General features: G+C 39.2%; 1 protein-coding gene across 3 annotated transcripts in view; it reads left to right on the plus strand.

Moving 5' to 3' along the window:
- The first annotated feature begins 98 nt into the window (after positions 1 to 98).
- YTHDF3 (YTH N6-methyladenosine RNA binding protein 3) overlaps positions 99 to 20489 on the plus strand; it is a 41311-nt gene continuing 20920 nt past the window's right edge. The window contains exons 1-4 of one of the 3 annotated variants that reach the window (XM_019548570.1): positions 99 to 781; positions 1352 to 1376; positions 7414 to 7499; positions 10009 to 11601. In XM_019548570.1, coding sequence (XP_019404115.1) covers positions 764 to 781; positions 1352 to 1376; positions 7414 to 7499; positions 10009 to 11601 — 1722 coding nt within the window. In that variant the 5' untranslated portion in view covers positions 99 to 763. Of the gene's footprint in view, positions 782 to 1351; positions 1377 to 5696; positions 6923 to 7413; positions 7500 to 8322; positions 8421 to 10008; positions 11602 to 20489 lie in introns of those variants that run through there. The other 2 variants (XM_019548584.1, XM_019548577.1) reach the window with 2 other exon arrangements.

Here is a 20489-nt window from a genome sequence, read left to right on the forward strand (position 1 = left end):
CCCTCGCTCCGGGCTTCTCCGTTCTTCTCTCCGGCCCGGCCCTTCCTTCACTTTACGCTGCGCCTCGGCCTCCTGGTGGCTGCTCCCTCCTTTCCCTGCCTGGAGGCCTCGCGCTCTCGGTCTTCCTCCCATTGCTTCCCCTCCTTGTCCCATGCTGCCTGGGCCTTTGCTTTTTCCGTAGGCCTCTGCCACTCCTGGAAACTTTCTGGCCTCCGAGCCTCCCTTTTCTTTTTCCCTTCTGTGTTTTGCCTGCTCCCCAGTTTCCTGGGTGCCGGTGTGGAAGACATCCCTCCCACTCTGCCCACTACTCCTCATACCTGTCTCCTAGTTTTTTCATCTCTCCTGTGCATCCTAACTGGTCTGTGCTTGTAGGTGTTTTTCTTTTTTTTTTCTGGTTTGAGGGATTAGTCTCTGCCTGGGGGAAGAAGTGACTAATTGGAGAGCAAATGGTTAGAGTGACGAAGTCAAGGGGCCCACTCAAGCTCAGCGATGCCTGCAGGTGGAGAGATGCATTGGCAGCTCATGGCCTAGCAGCCATTTGTATCTTTTCTCCGTCCCCCACCCCTCTGCTCTGTTATGGAAGAAATTCAGATTGTGACTTGCATTGTTGTAATATCACTTGACAGATTAAAAGTGGTTTGTAGTTACTAATCCTTGAACACCTTCGTGAAATATTATCCCTGTTCCTTGTGTGGAAGCCTCAGAGGAATGGCACCGGGGAAACCATGCAATTGACAGAACTGGGAACTAGAAAAAGACAACAATGTGGCCTTCATCTCAGGTTCATGCTCAATCCCATTTTGCCTGCTCACTTTGAGTATCTGAAAAGCACAAAAAGTGTACATCACTTGTAAATTTTTGACAAGTTCCTTCAGTAATGGGCCCTTCCCTATCTGTCACCATAAACTATCTCAAACAATAAACAGTTTTTTATGCTAGTAATACCAGGTTATTAGGCTATTAGAAAGGAAAATGGTCTTAAAATTTCCTTTAGAGCTTTATTCTTTGTTCATTGCTTGCCTGTATTTCTCTAATCTTGGATAAGCAGGCTCAAAGTCAGTTTACCTTCCCAGTTCCCATTGTTGGAGATTTTAGGTTTTCAACCGTGCAGAATAGCTTATGTCAAAAATAAAAAAGAAAAGTTTACAGTGGAATTTGAGATGTATAAGAAAATCTCTTGGGCCTCATAAAACCTTATTTTTGAAATATTGAAGTTTGGGCTGTAATTGAATTTTCCTTTAAACTATTAACCACAAACCTTAAGTAATCTACCCTGAAGTTTCACATTTGAGGTTTATCGTTGTTGTTAACTTGTTTGTTTTTCCTTTTTTTTTAATATGGCTATATACAGAGACCTAAAGGACAAGGAAATAAAGGTAAGTTCCTCTTTTGTGTCTCTGTCAAAGTCCGTGAGCCTACAGTTTGTAGAGGTAAATGACTGTTCAACAAATCATATGAAGAGAATGTAATTTCACAATGCTTTGCAATCCATTTTATCACAGCAGCATAATTAGAAATAGGATACCAAAGGAATATTTTCCAGTCATTTTAATATTGTATAATGATACATCACTATAAAAATGCTTTTATCTACTGACCAAAGTAAATAGTTCATGATTAATCAAATAAGATGATATAATTATTTCCATATAGCTATCTTTCAGGGAAAATGTTTGTACTATAGCTGGGCAAGTATGCGTAGGCACTTGAGTAGGGCTGGTGTACTAATACCAGATGAGAGGGTCTTTTGGATAGATAAACAATAAAGAGAGATGATCATGCCAGTTTCAAGTTTCCTCACTCTGAATGGATGACATCCCTCCAGTTCCAGAAACCTTCAGTGGTTTCTTTTTCATTTTGACTACAGTACAGAATATTCTTCCTAGTATTTCTCTAGTTTCTCTCTTCTTCCCCTGTCAGTGCTTTGCTTATGATCTTTAAACACCACACTTGTTTTGGCTTTCTTTACCCACACAAATTTTCCTAAACAGTTCTCCTTCATCCTCCCTGGAAAAGCCAATGTCTAAATGACTTACTGACTTTTAGAATTATATTTTATGATTGCTTTCTGTTCTGATTTTCTAAACATCTGTTTTGTAAATATCATTCATTTTCTTTGATGCCCTCTGTTTTTCCTTGCTTAATTTTTTTAATGTGTATTCATTTCCTTGGGAGCTAAGCAGTTGGGCTGTGATATAGTAGACAGAATGCAACATGTATGATGTATGGAGTAAACATGCTTCTTGCTGTTTTCACATGTAGGAATTATCTTGTGTGAATGCCTGATAATAGGTAAAATAGCATATAATATAGTAGGAAGGTGGTCAATGATATTTAACATTAAAGTGCGTTCTTGAACTGGGAGCTTTATTTTGTTTAAGTGTGGGATTTTTTTCATAATGTAGTCACTCTTAGAAATGTTGCACTTGTTACTAGAACTTCAAATGAAAGAGGGTTTTACCATTCATATTGCATGTTTACTAGTTGAGTTGATCCAAGGATCTCTCTAGGAACTGTCACTTTACATGTTTGTTGTCTTTGTCCCTCTCACTCCTATGCTCTGTCTGTGCAGTTTTATCTGTATCCACAGTAACACGTCACATTGGTACAGGTGATTCCCAATTTATCTTTTGTACTTGGTACTTTTCCTTGGCGTTCCATCAGCATCTCGGGTTGTAGCTAGTGAAAACTGAAATTTCTCTCTCACTTTGTCCATTATATCACTGCATAACCCCATACCTTCCTCCATTTTTGTTCTCTCATTTTGGTAACAGCACCCTTCCCAAGGCTGGCTTTTAATTGCCCCTTTATGCTTCTCCCCCCTCACCTACACCCTTGTGTAGACAGTGTGAAATACAAAACTACCTCTTGTTCTTAAACATCAAAGTTCCTGTATTTTCTTGTGTTAGTTTTAAAACCTTAACCAGGTCAAAATTTGTCCACTCCTGTGCTTTAACAATAACATGTATTTGAAGTAGAATTTAAGGGATTTTATTCCTGGGTTGTTTTGCAAGCATTTGATATTGAAAATATGGTAGTCAGTTTTACTTTCATTTATCTACACTAGCATAGTTTGGTGAGATTTGAGAATACTGTAGAATGTGTATTTCTAATAAAACTTTTTTTAAAAACCATATCCTGGTCAGACTTAATTGATCTCTTTGAACTAGGCAAGATTCACCTCTGGAAAAGACAGTTCCAGCACCAAATTACTTAATAGTTAAGGAAATACATTTTAACAGATTAAAGAGAAAGTTAATGAGAGTATTTTGGTGACATAAACTAGTTTTGTGGGCAGTTAGTTGAGTTATTCAGGTCGTGTCTGCATTGTCAAAGACCTGGGTGTGGGGCTGTGGCTACTGTGCAACATGGCATATCTGTCTGTGGGTGGAATACCTGAAATGCATCCACTGTAACTGCCTTATTAATGTGTACCCGCTACCACTTTAAACATGCTTTTGTGACATATCTACTGGTGTGCACCCGTCACTTCTCTAAGGCAGCTACATTGCATTCATTCTAGGTTTGTACTGCATGGTGTAGACATGACTTTAGAGGCTGTTTCAAGGGTATATATTAGGTGCTTGTGGTCTCTACTGCTTGAGCATTAACAGTTGGTAATTGCTTACAGGCAGCATGGCATGCTTGTTATTTAAGGAGACTTTAAGGAAAAAGTGTACAGGATTGACAGATTACTTTGGGGAGTGCATTCCATACTTGGGGGATTAGCATGGTTGAAAATGGAAAAAGGGCAGTTAATGGCATCTGGAATGGAGGTAGTAGGAAGTTAACAATAATAGTAATTGGGATAAGCTATCGTGGTTTAAGAAGGCACAATGTTAAGATATAAGAGCAGATATGTTCTCTTTATTAAATGATACTATGGAAGTGGCTAAATTGTGTGGTCTAGTTCAATTTATTTTGACACCGTGTAGGCAGCTCGTTACAAATTGTGGGGGAAAGCACCATGTGCCAACCAAAAATAGTGAGATTTTATTTTAGTTTTAGGCCAAAAAAAGCCTGCATTTTGTGCCTCTATGAGAACTGATTGAATAAAATGTTCTCCTTAAGTTTCTTCATCACTTAAAATTGTCATCTTGTACACAGTTATTGACACATTGTCAATTAGAGCAGGTTTCAGTGCATAAAAAGTGCCTTGTAGGAAAGTTTGGTTATTCATACAAAAAAAATCTTTTTTTGCCTTCTATTTTGTATATTGTAGTATGTTAAAACTAAAGTACATGTAGAACTTGATACTTTCCTGTTATCTTTCATTTTATACAGTAACGTTTTCTTAAATAAAGCTGTTTAGGTGTGTGAAGTCTCATCTACACTGACGTATGGGAATGGAAACTTCATATACCTATCTTACACATTGGTTAAGAAAAACTGAAGTCTTTTAATGTAAAGTTAGTTCTTCCATCTTTGTATCCCTAGCTGGTGAAGATCAATGTACCATAATAATTTGCTACCAATTATTATCTAAAGGTGAAAAAAATAAAAAGACCACAAGAGTGTATTCTGCATTTGAGCTATTTAAAATTTACGACTTAATTGTGTTACCTGTAAATTGTATTTTAAAGAACGAAAAAGAAATATTTCATGTTCAAGCTAACATTTGAGGTAGTGGATTTTTGGGGCACAATAGACTATTTACTAGTTTGAGCTGGGCAAAGATTAAGTTGAAACATTGTTTGCTTAGCTTTCTTGGAATGGGGTATGTACTGTGGTCCATTTTTAGAAGACTCTTTAAATATGCAGGGCTAAATCCATTATTTTGAATAGGGTAGTCCAACACAGAATGAAAAGCTAAAATAAAACATTATCAATGCTGAATTTCATCTTTGGGAGTATGACAGCCTGGCAGTCTAGAACTGTTTTATGTTTCTGTGGCTTAGGATGTGGCTACAGACAAAGTAAGAAAGCAAATACATTTTTTTAAGGAAGATCCAGCCTTAGAAATCTCATGGCTGGACAAAGTAAGACAAACAACTTAATATAGATTTATTTTTAAATATCTCCTAGACCACCAAAAACACTCATTTCAGAGTGAAATTTAATGCCAATTCTTAGTATGAGAGAATTACTTCAGATAGAAGGATTCTGCTGCTGGCATAAGCGATATGTTTCTCAAACTGTGTTTAGTAGGTTGTTTTTGTTTGTTTTTGAAAAATTTGGATTCCTTAATCATCTTATTATTAACCATTGCATCTGAGTTGTGGCCCTATCCTTACTGTTTAGTTTAGACCAAGTAATGAACCCGTTTTTTTTTAAGTGACACTGACAATAGACTTTTTGTGGATCCACCATCCTGTGCAGCTGAGCCAGACATAAGAAGAATTGTATTCTTTCAGCTCATTAAAGCATTTTTATTGTCTGCTCTCAATTTAATATGAGTATATGCACTTCTAGTTTTTGTTTCAATAGTGTAACTCAAGCGATATATTTTTATTTTGGGGAAAAGTCTAGGCAACTTCATTACATTACTTTAATTAATCTTAGTTGAACCTTTAAGTATTTCTGTGTCTCAGTTTATCTGTATTCTTCCCTCCTACTCCTCCCTTTTTTGGGGGGGGGGATTTTTATTTATTTATTTATTTTTGGCTTAACCATTTATCTGTGACCTCAAAATATGGTTGGGGTTTTTTTTTTTTTGGTTTTTTTAAATTTTTTTAATATAATCGTTGTGGTGTCAGGTGTTTTGTAACTACTGCCTGAATTGCTGAAAAACTAAGGCTTACAGGAATTAGGCATGCTCTTAATTTTTCTTTTGTTAAAAATACCAACAAGGATTCTGATTATATATAAATGAAAGGACTGCATGCACACTTGCTTCCTGCCTTAAGACATGAATTGTCAGCTCCTGGAGCTGGTACAGTAGTTTGTTTCACTTATATTTTCTTGACATCATAAGTGATATTGCTAAATGATTCCTGCTACTTAGTCACTATAGTACAGCTTTAGCTTCACAGTTGCCTTTGATTATATATAATCGCAATCATGGAAACTTTACAAAATTGTTGGGATGGGGACAAGCTAGTTTGCAACTTAAGATTTGTAAAATGAGTGTCACTCAACTCTAAGTCTTCAACTTTTTAATTTAGATTCATGGCTGTATATACTTTTTCAGAGGATTTTGACAAAAGAAGGTAACCACAGAAACAACTTTTTTTGTTTCCAGTCAAATAACTGAGTCAGTCTGATGCATTCTGCTTCTCATGATTGGAACTTTCTGTTTCAGAGTGGCTAAAGTGGGTCTTTAAACATCACCCTTCTCACTAAGTTTATTGATTCCCAACCAAAGAATTGCACATGAGGAAAATCACACAGCTTTGAAACTCAGCCTTCATCTGTAGAATGTGTGGTCAAGAAGCTCATACTCATGAATTTCCCAACCACCTTCCAAGTGCCTCACTTTAAACAGGTTCTAGCCTGCTAATGGCTGATCTTGCTGGGGTACACCTGGGAGAAATGTGTTCATGGCTTGTGAATACTCATGTATGTTTCCAGAGATGTTTATGTTCAGACTGGAAACTCCTTGAGGCAGGGACCTGTCCTTTTATGTCTTTACAAAATGATTTAATGTACCATACAGTGGTCAGTGTTGTTTGTATGCCACCCTAATACACTAAGGTCTGTTGTGCAATGAAAAAAATCTGGCATTTTTACATTAGTTGATACTATAAAGTTAAATTCTGTTGTTTAGTGGAGGTTCATTGGTTGAGCATGAACTGTGACTTAAGAGTTTTTGTTCTGCATTGTGTAGGCCTTCTGTAGACAACAATACTGAATATATTTGTATTTTTTCTTGTAACTGCAGGAAAAATGATTTGCTATGACACACTCCTGCACTGTGAAATTATGCCACATAAGTGATACGTTCTTCTGGATAAAGAATTCTGTGCCATCAGACTTCTATAGTGTATAAAACATTAGTTTTCCTTTTCTGTTAATAGAAAACATTCTAACTGTGGTATCTTAATTAGAATACTTTTTGTCAATATTTTTCACCTAAACAGGTGAACTTGATAAAATGTCATTAAGATTTAAACATTTAGGAACCTGTATTTTAGTTACTTGTAAAGAGTATATTATGTATTTATTAAAATGACACTTTAAATGACATTTTCCAAGAGGTTTATTGCAGTCACTTTGTGTCTACTGGTTGTAAGTGCATGGTAGAATTTGCTACCTTATTTTGTTTCTATTCTTAGATAGAGAAGCACTGGTTTTCAAATGCTCTAAAATAAATTCAACAAGTAATAGTATAACAAGATGTTCCACATTTCACCAAAATAAGAGTACAGGCAATTGACAGTACAGATAGCAAAATATTTGGAATTGAGTTGGGATTAATTTAGAAGGGCTTTATTGTAACTTTAAAGAGCATTCCTGACATAGACTTACTTTTAGTTTCAGTACAAAACGGTTCGATTCATCAAAAGGATGCAGTAAATGATGATGATTTTGAGCCATATCTAAGTAGCCAGACAAATCAGGTAAGTGATATGAAATATATTTGTAGTCGGTCCAACTAAGTTTCCTTCACCTTGGATAATATGTATGCAACTGATTGCATGGATACTAGATATATAATTTAATGATTGGCATATACCAGGGGTGGGGAAAATGTGGCCTGGGGGCCAGGCCATTCTATCCAGCCCATGCCACCCCTCCCCACCCCAAATAAAAAATAATATGTTTATCTGCCCCTGGTTGCCTGTCATGTGGCCCTCAATGGCTTGCCAAAACTCAGTAAGTGGCCCTCCACCCAAAATAATTGCCTGCCCCTGGCATATACTGTCATTTAAAAACTAAATTTTTAAGAGTTGCTATTGAAAACATTAAAAAGTAAAAGTAAAAAAATGGAATTTTAGTTAAAATTTTCCATTGTTAATATATTTGTATATTTTAGTATCCTTTAATGTTAAACAACTTTTCCAGCTTTTTCGATCTTAAAAGTATTGTTTATCATACCCTGAAAAACAGTTTATTGTCCCCCGCTTCCCTGCCCAAAAAGCAGTTCCTTGGCTAAGAGTAATATTAGCTGTGAAGACTTGATTTTCACTGAAGTTGATGAAAATACTATACACGATTAACCTAATGAATTGAAATTTAATGTCACCACCTTCTTGTGTGTAACTTTTATGACAATAAGTGAATGAAGAGTTTTGAATTCTGTATGCTTCAGGAATGCAGATTCATTTTAAAATTTTTATACATCTAATTTAATAATTAAGGAACATTTAAAAGTTGCAGGATTCTTTAGGAGGAGGAGGAGGAAGTGGAGATAACATATAAATGGCCTTTGGCATTTTTCCCTGCCTTCCTATCTCCTTTAATGTCACAACACTATACTGAATTCTGCTGAAGGAAGATGGCATATGGCATTTTTTTCAAAGCAACATCACATATTTCAAGTAAGTTTGTGCTGCATCTTCCAAAAGAGCTGAATAATTTGCCCTCCTAGCAGCTGTATTTCTGAAGCCTTGGGAGCAAGCAGATGTTTCACTAGACCATTGAATCATGTTTGAGATCCACCCTTAAATGGTTAGAGACATGGGTTTATTTCTACTGTCTGTGTACAAGACAGGCAAATGCTTTTGTACCCTCCATCAAAACACTGAAATCTTATTTCTTACTGGCATTTTTATTCCTAATAAGAATACCAAAAAATTGCAGTCATACTTACAAATCATGAAGCACTATTTATGGATTGGCAATATTTATAGGTTTCATTTTTAAAATGCCTTCATTTAGTAGTTTTAGCATTGTCTGTGGCACATGTTTTGAATGAAGTTTTTTGGCTTAAGGATGGGAAGATGAAAGTGTTAAAATATAGGGTGATACGGGGGCTGTTTAAGTACCTTTGATGGATTGCCATCTTTGCTACAGACCCTGTATTCATCTCACTACCTTGTATAAACAACATTCAGTCACTTTACATCTGGGAAAACGTGTCAAACTATATCAGAGATCCTTGCATAGATAATATTAGTACTTGAGTGCTAAAATACTAAATACTGTGAGAACTTAGCCCTTAAACATAACTATCTTTGTTATTTGTGTGCTTTGCTACTTAGGAGAAGTTGGTGTAAGCAGCAGCTGTTCATACTAACTTCAGGCCACTTCTATGTATGTGCCTGACAATTTTAAATGTAAATCAATATTTAATGTGGGTGCTTAGCTTATGAATATTCCAGCTTTTCTCTCTAAAGCTGTTCTATATCAGTTCTAATTCTGTGGATATGAAAAATGACTTTTCATAAATAGCATATACATTTCTTTTAAAAATAATTTTAAGAACAGTAATACATGCTTATGGCTCAGAATGCCAAATATATGGAATTATAACTAAATTCACACCTAGCTCTATTTGACTGCTTGCTTGATGTATTACTTAAAGCTTTAGTCAGTAAAACTGAATGGTTTGAGCTTTTTTGTATCAGTTTTTTAGGAAAGGCTAAATTATTTCATGTTTCTCTATTAATAAGTTATAAGGAAGCCTATTGAATGGCTTTGTATCTGAAGAAAGAACAGTTGGGTTTTGTAAATTCAGGGATAACTGTTTTATGTCTCAGCACTTGTGTTTCTTTCTTGAGCATCTTGTTCATGTCAATGGAATAGACTCTTTCTGATAATTGAGTATCTTAAATCTAGCTTTTTGAACACTTCTAGTGTTCTTTATTGCTCTACTTTGACAGGTTATTCTCCTCCTGTCTTGCTGTCTTGAGGATGACAACTAGTACCTTTACTTTATTACATATTCCATTACATATTTAACTTTTTCCTCATGACAGAAGTGTATTTATACTCCATTCAGTTCTGAAAAATGTTGCTTCTGGTATTTATAAAGCTATCAGTTTTGAATAAAAAATAGTTTGACATTTATGCAGGAAAAATAATTGAACATTAGAAATGGAATGCTGGCATTTCTTACGGTGTTTTGTCTGGCATGCTTTCTTGAATTATGTGCATAGCACTAATTTTTGCTTTATTTTCTTGCAGAGTAACAGCTATCCACCAATGTCAGACCCATACATGCCTAGTTATTATGCTCCATCCATTGGATTTCCATACTCTCTAGGTGAAGCAGCGTGGTCCACTGCAGGAGACCCTCCGATGCCATATTTGACAACCTATGGACAGATGAGCAATGGTGAACACCATTACATACCTGACGGTGTGTTTAGTCAACCTGGGGCATTAGGAAATACCCCTCCGTTCCTTGGTCAGCATGGATTTAATTTTTTTCCTGGGAATGCAGATTTCTCTACATGGGGGACAAGTGGATCTCAGGGACAATCAACACAAAGCTCTGCTTATAGCAGCAGCTATGGCTACCCTCCCAGCTCTCTTGGTAGAGCCATAGCAGATGGACAGGCTGGATTTGGCAATGATACTTTGAGCAAGGTGCCTGGGATTAACAGCATTGAGCAAGGCATGACTGGACTGAAAATTGGTGGGGATATGACAGCTGCTGTGACAAAAACTGTAGGTTCAGCTCTGAGCAGTACAGGTATGACCAGCATTGCAGCAAATAGTGTGCCCCCAGTTAGCAGTTCAGCACCTAAACCAACCTCATGGGCTGCCATTGCTAGGAAGCCTGCTAAACCTCAGCCGAAACTCAAGCCTAAAGGTAATGTGGGAATTGGAGGCCCTGCTGTGCCACCTCCACCTATAAAACACAACATGAATATTGGAACTTGGGATGACAAGGGGTCAGTGGTGAAAGCACCCCCTATCCAACCAGTACTGCCTCCTCAGACTATTATCCAGCAGCCTCAGCCATTAATTCAACCACCACCATTGGTGCAAAGCCAACTGCCTCAACAGCAGCCTCAGCCACAGCAACCACAGCAGCAACAAGGACCTCAGCAGCAGGCCCAGCCTCACCAGTTGCAGCAGCAACAGCTGCAGAACCGCTGGGTGGCTCCTCGTAATAGGGGTGTGGGCTTCAGCCAGAACAATGGAGCTGGCAATGAGAACTTTGGTTTAGGTGTTGTACCTGTCAGCTCTTCACCTTCTGGTGTAGAGGTGCATCCAGTGCTGGAGAAACTAAAGGCCATAAACAACTATAATCCCAAAGACTTCGATTGGAATCTGAAGAATGGACGTGTGTTTATAATCAAAAGCTATTCAGAGGATGATATACACCGCTCCATTAAGTACTCTATCTGGTGTAGTACTGAACATGGTAATAAACGTTTGGATGCTGCTTACCGTTCCCTGAATGGAAAAGGTCCACTCTATTTACTCTTCAGTGTGAATGGTAGTGGACATTTTTGTGGAGTGGCTGAGATGAAGTCTGTTGTGGACTACAATGCATATGCTGGAGTCTGGTCTCAGGATAAGTGGAAGGGGAAGTTTGATGTTAAGTGGATCTTTGTCAAAGACGTTCCTAATAACCAGCTGCGGCACATTCGTTTGGAAAACAATGACAACAAACCAGTTACCAATTCGAGGGACACTCAAGAGGTACCCCTAGAAAAAGCGAAGCAAGTGCTTAAAATAATTGCTACTTTCAAGCATACCACCTCAATCTTTGATGACTTTGCACATTATGAAAAGCGTCAAGAGGAGGAGGAAGCCATGCGTAGGGTAAGAACCTAGCATTGTTACAGTAGTTTATTCTTAAGTTTTGTTTTTGGTGCCTTCATTATTTTGTACAACTAGACTTGCTTTTGTGGGTTGGAAGGGGAATATATTGAGGCAGATAGTAATAGTGTTTTGTGCCAAGCTGATTTATAGTATGTTTATAGTTGATATAACTGGTTCTTTTCGTTTAGTATTTCTTGTGGTTAGGAATTCATGTGTTACACTTATTAGTAGCATTCTACAAGTGTTATGTATAAGAAGATTTTTGAATTGCTTTACTTGTTTTTTTACAATTAATAATATAAAAAATTGAATTCAGTATTCCTAAATGAATCTTCTTGAACTTTTAACCACATCTAGTGCCATAATAAAGCTAGGTATAACCCAAACAGTTATAAATCACAGGATTACAGGGGAGGTAGACAGTATTTAAAGTAATAACATATAATTATCAGGGGGAAAAAAACAATTGTGATCTTAAAGATGCTAACACCAATGTTAGAATATGTTTAGGTCAATGTGTTTTGTTTGTAGTAGTTATAAACTATGGAAGCAGTGCACTGATGGTTTGGACAGTGTCAGAAATATTTTTTTATCTTTCTAATGGTGCTGTTGTCTCAGATATTTCAACCTGTTTTGTGCCTATAAAGGAGCATGTGCTTTATAGCAAAATCATTTAGCAGGAGTGCAGGGATGATATTCTAAATTTTATGCTTTCAAATCAGAATTTCAGGAAAATGAAGAAAATTGTTTAACTTAAAATTGCCTTTTCAAGTTCATCTGATTTGATCTAGGTATCTCCTTTTGTCCTGCAAGTAATACTTTTCTTCTCTTGCCTTTGGAACTCCAAGGGAAAATTGGCCTTGCCACCAAACAGCTTTTATTTTCTTAAGCTTCTGTCAGAGCTACATACACTGTAATTTATTCCATGGCTTTGAAAACCTCATCCGATCTGGTCTATGAGTCTTCCTTTCTGAATAATACCTGTAATCATTTATGCTCTTGCCTGTAACTTTTTTTTTTTTTTCTAATCGGTGCCATCTTGAACTTGGCATGATTGCTGACAGTTTAATTGCTATCCACTGATTTCTAGATAAGAGTTGTGAGACTAACTAGTCTCGTTATTTAACTGTACTTCGTTTACCAAAGATTTTGAGGTTAACAGTGGAGCTAGCGAAGAAGACTGCAAGCAAAGAGATGACATTTTAGTGGCTAACGCTTGTTTTTCACTTAGAAGAATTTCTTTGAACCCATCGGGCGTGTCTGCATGAGAGCGTATGTGCATCTTGCAGCATCTCAGAGCACTTTGAGACACTGCAAGAGGCATGTGCGGAATGATAAAACATTCCCCATGTTGCAAATTTGCAGCATGGGGGCAATATTAGACACCTGGATATCCAGGGGTCAAAAAAACTGTAGGAGGAAAAAAGGGTGCAGTCCCGGACTGTGTCCTGAGGCAACTGGAGGCTGGGTGCTCCACAGAGATGCTCTGGTAGCTAGCCAGTGTGTCTCTATAGCTGGCCCTCACCCTGGTGCTGAAGCATGCTGCCTGCCCGTGCAGAGCAGGCAGTGTGCCTGCCGCAGAGAGCTGGACCCAGGCTCCTGCTGGTAAGTAAGGGGAACCACCCCTCCCGAGCAGTCCCCCCACAATCTACCCACACCTACTCACATCCCCCCAGCGCACACCCTGCGTTCCCAACTGCCAGACAGGATGAGACCCGCTGCCAGGAGACGTGGCTGCAGGTGCAGCTGTCCCCACATCCTGGTTAGAGAAGGGGTCACAGGGAGCTCTAACTGCTCTATGGTAAGAAAACCAAAGGCAAACAGCTAAATGTATAGGTATTTAGAATTAATTTTATGATGACGATAGAGACACTGGTAGGCTTCCTAATTGCTTTAACACTGTAGAGATATCAATAAAGCATTGCGCACATGATCTCTCTCTCTTGTGGTTTTTTGTTTGAATTGTGGAAGAACATGGCTTTGGAATTTTTTTTTTATTGGGGATTTTTCAGTTTGCAAATAGGGAACACCGAAATTCCTGCTAGGGAGGCAAGTGGCAGGACCCATGCAGAGGACTCCGCTCAAAGCTGGCACCTTGGACCTAGCTGGAGGTGGCTGGCCTCCTGGCCATTTGTGGCTAGGAGGACGTGCTTTAACAGTTCAAAGCAGGACACCACACTGGGAACATCTGGGCAATAAGCTGCCCACATGGCCGGGCAGGGGGCACACATGACAGTAGTGCCACACAAAGGCCAACTCTGCAGCCACAGTCCACTGGCAGCTGGCACAGAGGGGCAGATGCCTCTATTGGCTGTGCAGTCCCCATCTGGGTCTGGCAGATGTGCAGCAGATCACAACCAGGCAGCAGCCCCCACTGCCAGACTGCTGCAGTAGGTGAAGGGTGCAGGGAACTCTCAGGGTTGCTTCAGCAGTCCAGCTGGCACAAGGGGTAATGTCCCCAGGTATCAACTGGCTGTGCCTCAGAAGGTCCTGAGAACAAGTAGCCCTGAGCTACTTGACAGGGCAGCTTTTTGTACTGCTAGGACCTGGACAGGTGCTGGTGCCAGGCTCTAGCTCCCCCTGGCTGCAGATCTGGGGGGAGCCAGGCAGGGTTATTTTGCCCCAAGTGGCACAACATACCCCACACCAAAGTGCATGTGTGGGCATGTACACTCAGGTGAAAAGCCCTGGCTAAAATTGGCATCGCTTCTGTTTGAGCTGCTGCAAGTGCACATGCTTGCATGGGTGGATGCATGCTCACTGTGGCAACACTTTTTTTTTCCTGAATCAAAGCATAACTTTCATGTTTTAGCTTCCATCACATGCTAAGGCAAACTTCAAATTAATGAATGTTTCAGGCCTTAATGCACCATATTGCACATGGTCAGTAGTTGTGTGCATTTTGAGATCTAATTACATAGATTTTGTTGCACATCTTAGTAAGTCATCATGTGGAGAGAGTGACTTAATGATTGATGGAAATGGAGATCTCATATCCACAGAATATTGGTATGTCTGAAAAGTTTAGTTTCCTTTTTAAATGTAATTAATTCTCTAAATTAATGTTTTGCTAGTTTCATGAAACTTTCTGTTTAAAATAGATTATTAATTTGGATAAACAATAATTAGACTTTTAACATATCTTGATTACATTTTCTGATAATGTTTCAGAAGTGTACAAGCTCTGCTTATAGATAGGTCGCAAGTTTCTTAATAGGTTTAATGTTTCAGGATTTTTTTTTTTTTTTGCTTTTGCTTTTGTTGACCTATTCATTTTTAGAAGTGGAAACCTTTTGTGGGAGAAATTATAAAATATTTCCCTTTAAATTATTGTCTTTTAACAACTCAGGAAGATAAATAGTTTTGTTTTACATTTACCAATTTGGCTGTAATCTCTTTAGGGGGAAATATTTAGTATCCATATAGCTGAAGCACTGGCATCTGCATTTCTGAAGTTTTAAATAATTCAGTCATCTGTCTTCTTCAGTGGTATTTTAGTGAGAGTGGCTAATTGAGAGAAAACTAACACAGCTAAATTATTTGTTGTGATGCTTTTTAAGTGTGTAATCTGCATTCGTTTTTATAGCCATCTACAAATAGCTTTGGACATGAGTACTTTAAAAACAAGCTAAGAACTGCCTTAATAGCCCCACTGCTGCTTCAGTATGGATGCCTTTGAAATATGCCTAAAGTTTTAGTAAATACTTCCTACATAATGGGAAGTCTATAGTGCAGCTACAATGCTTGCAGAACTTGGGATCTTCAAGTTTTACTCTTCTTACCTGTGCATATTTCAATTTTGCCTTCAAATCCATCAATAGCTTTTGCTTTGTATTGTTTTTCTTTTGCCGCCTTTAAGTTGTAAATTTAGAATGCACTTAACTGTTTTAATTGGCAAGCAGTTTCTGAAATCCAGTATTTCATATGCTAAATTTGTGGAGCTTATGGATAATTGGATGATCCTTTTGTCTCTTGTGACAGCTAGGTTTTACAGTCGGATCTAAATTGGGGTATTTTGTATTGCCAGTGTAGCCATATATTCTCTGTTTTATAGGCTGTGGACATACCTATTTTCTATACCAGCTGGGATTTCTTTGTTTGCCAACATTCTTACCTGTCCTGAAAAATGCTGCTTCTTGCTGCTAATAAAATATTAAAAGCATGAAATGATAGTAGTCAATTATACATTTCTTGAAGTTCAATTAGGATTTTATGTGCACAGGTAATAAACTTACTTAAAGTCAGCAGTCTAAACATACCAAGCAGCAAATGAGTAATAGATTTAATTTACTTTATAACCATTTGCCACTTCAACTAGCTTACCTCAAAGTAATTGGTTTTAAAAAATTAATCTAACAATTTGGGACGATCACTTTTCAATAAAGCTTGGCTTTCTTTTCTATTAAAATACAGTGGCATATTTGCTAGAGTGCAGTGAGCACACTATAACTGGATTAAAGTGATCTTCTGAAAAAACTATGGTTAATTAAATTTAAAGTGGTTATTTACTATCTCTGTACACTAATTTGAATAAACTCTCCTTGATATAGTTAACCTTAGTTATTATTTGAGGTTCCTCATATCTCTTTATTTTTTCTCTTGCTGTTTTTCTGTTTCAAATATAGAAGGATGGCAACCCTAACATTTCGTCAAGGAGCAAAGATTTGTAGATGCATCATGCATGATGATCTGTAAGATCATATAGAATCTTGAGCCCTTAATATAAACTATTAAACTACATGAAAATATGCTGGATTTTATACAAACCACTATGGGGTAGGAGGGTATACACAGGGAACAGCCTTCCAAGTAAAAATAATAGTAAAGTTATTTAGGAAACTTGATTGAATTAAAGGTTTCTGTTTCAAAAAATTCAAAAACAACACTTAATTCAACTATATGAAAAGAAACTCACTGTATGAGTTTTTGTCCATTTAAATGTTCAGTTGCATATGTATAGCTAAAGGATTGAGTAGAAAGTCACAATTGTTAAAGGAAACTCATAGTAAATATCTTCATTTCACATACTGTCCACTGTTTTGTTCTAGTAATCTCAAAATCAGCTAGCACATCATATATTCTGTTTCCCTGTGTGAAATGGTTCTGTAATCATGTAATCCTCTCTTGCCATCCCTTTTTTCTGCAGTTTAAAATTGAAGCTCTTCTGGTACTTTCTAGCACAGGATACACTATTTACTGGCATGCAGTAGAAAAAACATGATAGTGAACTCAAGCGATTAAAGAAGGTTAAAATTTAGCATTAATAGGATGGTAGTAAAATGCAACTACTTGAGTAGTGCAAGTATAAAACTTATAACATGCCACCTGTTGGAAAGCATCTGTGTCTGTGTATTTAATTGGTCTTTCCTAGAACAATATTTAGGTTTTATCCTTGTCCAGAAAAGCTCTAAATACTGGGAAGAAATAGGTAAAATTTTAGATTTCTTTTGCCAGTGTTATACTTGATGAACATCTTAAGCCTGGATTGTAGTCAGCTGTATAATTTTTACTTTTTTAACTCTTCTGCAAAATCTAGAAAAAATGATTTTCAGTGTGCTATCCAATCCAACAGTGACAAATCCAAGAGTAAAATATAAGTGTGTAAATTTAATAGAAGAAACATGGTAAAATTGGGAAACTCTGGAGAGTTCTGGCTTGCATAAGAATTTTTTTGCATGGGGATCACATGCAGATTTTTCCAAAGACCTGACTAAAAACAATACAGAACTGTGGGGAAGCACGTGTTCAAAGGCAGCATCTTCATCAAAACAAATAGAGAAAGGCAAAAGCTTAAGACTGGGTCATAAGACTGACTGACCACTCAAGGCAGTGGCCACTTGCAGTCTGAAGAGTGCTAAATTTTGTTTGTGCTTGGTAGCCATTAAAACTGGTATATTTGCATCCTTAGTTAAGAAGCTGTAAATATTACTTACAGTGGCAACCGTCAATCCTCCTGCATCATGGTGTATGAATGAGGGCCACCCAGACCTTTGATACACATGCCTGGGCAGGATTTTTTTGTTTTGTTTTGTTTTGGTTTTTTTGGAGGAGTGAAGGCTGTCTCCTACCTTGGGGATCTTCAAGAGGAGGCTGGACAGATATTTGGCTGGGGTGTTATGATTCTGGCACTCGTTTGTGCCCGGGGCAGAGGGTCAGACCTGATGATCTGTTTAGGTCCCTTCCGACCCTAAGCACTATGAAACTATAAGGCTGCCCAGACCTTCCATCCTCCCTTCAGGCCACTGAGACAGAATCCAAAGACCAGACTGAGTCCAGATGTTTGGTGCCTCCATGGCTGTAGTTGTATGAGTGTTCGGGAATCAACCTAGGTCTCCTGTGTGGTAGACGAGGGTCCTACTACTGAACTGCAGGGGACTCCAAATAGTACTTGTATTATATTTGCAAATAGCTTTAAAAAAAAATGAAAAGGACATACAACCTTCCATCTTTGTTCAGAGAGAGCTTGATATACAATACTGAAAAATTAATGTTTCCAAGTAACGAGAATTCACTCACTAGTACTAGAGGCAGGAGTTTTTGTGGGTAATATCTCTTATTGGACCAGCTGCATGGTTGGGATGGATTTAGACCAGCTTTTGGGTATCACAGTACCTTTGGACAGTAGTCTGCCTAAGGACCCATGGAAAGGTGTGGGGCTCAGGTCATATTCTCTTTGATCCTTCTGGTGAAGGAAAAGGAACTGGGCAGGAACAGGTGCATCCTGCAGATCAATACCTGGTTGCACAGATGGTGTCACCAGTGGAGCTTTGGCTTCTTTAGCCATGGGATGTTGTTCCAAGATGAAAGATTGTTGGGAAGAGATGGGATCCACCTGACGAAGAGAGGGAGGAGCATCTCTGCAGACACGCTTGCTAATTTAGTGAGGAGGGCTTTAAGTTAGGTTCAGTGGGGGATAGAGACCAAAGCCGTGAGGGAAGTGGAAGACTAGGAGGAAGAGCAAGTCAGAGGTGGCAGCAGGGGTGGGGTTTCCATACTTTGTGAGAAACCAGGGCAATAGACTAGCTATCTCAGGTACCTGTACATGAATGCATGGAGCCTGAGAAACGAGAAATAATTGGAAGTCCTTGCACAGTCATGGAGCTATGACATGATTGGAATAACAGAGACCTGGTGGGATAGCTTGCATGACTGGAGCACTGTCATGGATGGGTACAAACTGTTCAGGAAGAACAGGCAGGGGAGAAGAGGAAGAGGAGTTGCACTTAAAGTAAAAGAGCTGTATGATTGCTCAGAGCTCCAGTGTGAAACTGGAGATAGGACTGTTGAAAGTATCTAGGTTAAGTTTAGGGGGGGGAGTACATCAAGAGAGCTGTTATAGTGGGTGTCTGCTCCATAGCAGCCAGGAGGAGCTGGTGGATGAAGTTTTCCTCAAACAGTTAACAGAACTTCCCTTGATCGCAAGCCCAGGTTCTCATGGGGGACTTGAATCACCCTGACATCTGCTGGGAGGGCAGTATAGCAGTGTGCAGGCAATCCAGGAAGTTTTTACAGAGTGCTGGGGATAGCTTTCTGGTACAAGTGCTGGAGTGGCTAACTAGGGACCATGTTATTTTGACTTGCTGCTCACAAACAAGAAAGCATTAGTGGGGAATGTAGTGGTAGATGGCAACTTGGGCAGCGGTGACCACGAGATGATTGAGTTCAGGATCTTGAGGAAGGGAAGAATGGAGACCAGCAGAGTAAGGACTGTGGACTTCAGAAAAGCAGACTTTGACTCGCTTAGGGAACTCATGGGCAAGATCCCTTGGGAAGCCAGTCTGTGGGGGAGAGGAAACTAGGAGCTGACTGTACTTTAAAGAAGCCTTACTCACAGTACAGGAGCAAGCCATCCGTATGTGTAGGAAGACTAGCAAGTATGGCAGAACACCAGCTTGGCTTATTAGGGAACTCTTCAGTAAACTAAATCACAAAAAGGAAGCTTTTAAGAAGTGGAAATTTGGACAGATGACTAGGGAGGAGTATAAAAGCATTGTACAGGCATGCAAGGATACAGTCAGAAAGGCCAAAGCACAATTGGAGTTGCAGCTAGCAAGGGTAACAAGTAGGGTTTCTACAAGTATGTCAGCAGCAAGGGTGATTAGGAACAGTCAGCATGGATTCACCAAGGGCAAGTCCATGCCTGACCAATCTGATTGCCTTCTATGATGAGATGACTGGCTCTGGATGTGGGGAGACCAGTGGATGTAGTATACCTTGATTTTTAGCAAGGCTTTTGATACCATCTCCCACAATGTAACGGGTAACGTGGGGCCCTTGCAGGACGCGTTGGGAAACTTGGTCGTCACACCAGACGACAAAGCTAACATGTTTAACGATTTCTTTGCTTCTGTCTTCCTAAGTGGGGACCAGAACAGCCACCTCCCTGCTGGGCCCCTCTCGGGCCCCAGGGGAGGCATACCCGGGCCAAAGGTTAACGTGGAACTAGTTAGGGGGCTTCTGGAGCGGCTGGACGTGTTTAAGTCAGCCGGCCCGGACGATCTCCACCCTAGAGTCCTAAAGGAATTGGCCGAGGTCATTGCAGGACCCCTGGCACGGCTCTCTGAGCACTCGTGGTGCTCTGGTGTGGTCCCGGAGGACTGGAAGAGGGCCAACGTGGTTCCCATCTTCAAAAAGGAGAGGAAGGAGGACCCGGGAAACTATAGGCCAGTTAGTCTTGCCTCGATCCTAGGCAAGCTGTTTGAGAAAATTATGTTGGCACACATCCATGAGGGGCCAGCTAGGGACTGCATGCTTAGGGGCAACCAGCACGGGTTCATCAGTGGCAGGTCCTGTCAGACCAACCTGGTGGCCTTTTATGGTCAGATCACCAGATCATTAGATGCAGGGGTAGCAGTGGACATAGTCTTCCTGGACTTCCGGAAGGCTTT

This window comes from Crocodylus porosus, unplaced genomic scaffold (genome assembly GCF_001723895.1).
Source record: "Crocodylus porosus isolate Cpor-Errol unplaced genomic scaffold, CroPor_comp1, whole genome shotgun sequence".
Lineage (NCBI taxonomy): Eukaryota > Metazoa > Chordata > Crocodylia > Crocodylidae > Crocodylus > Crocodylus porosus.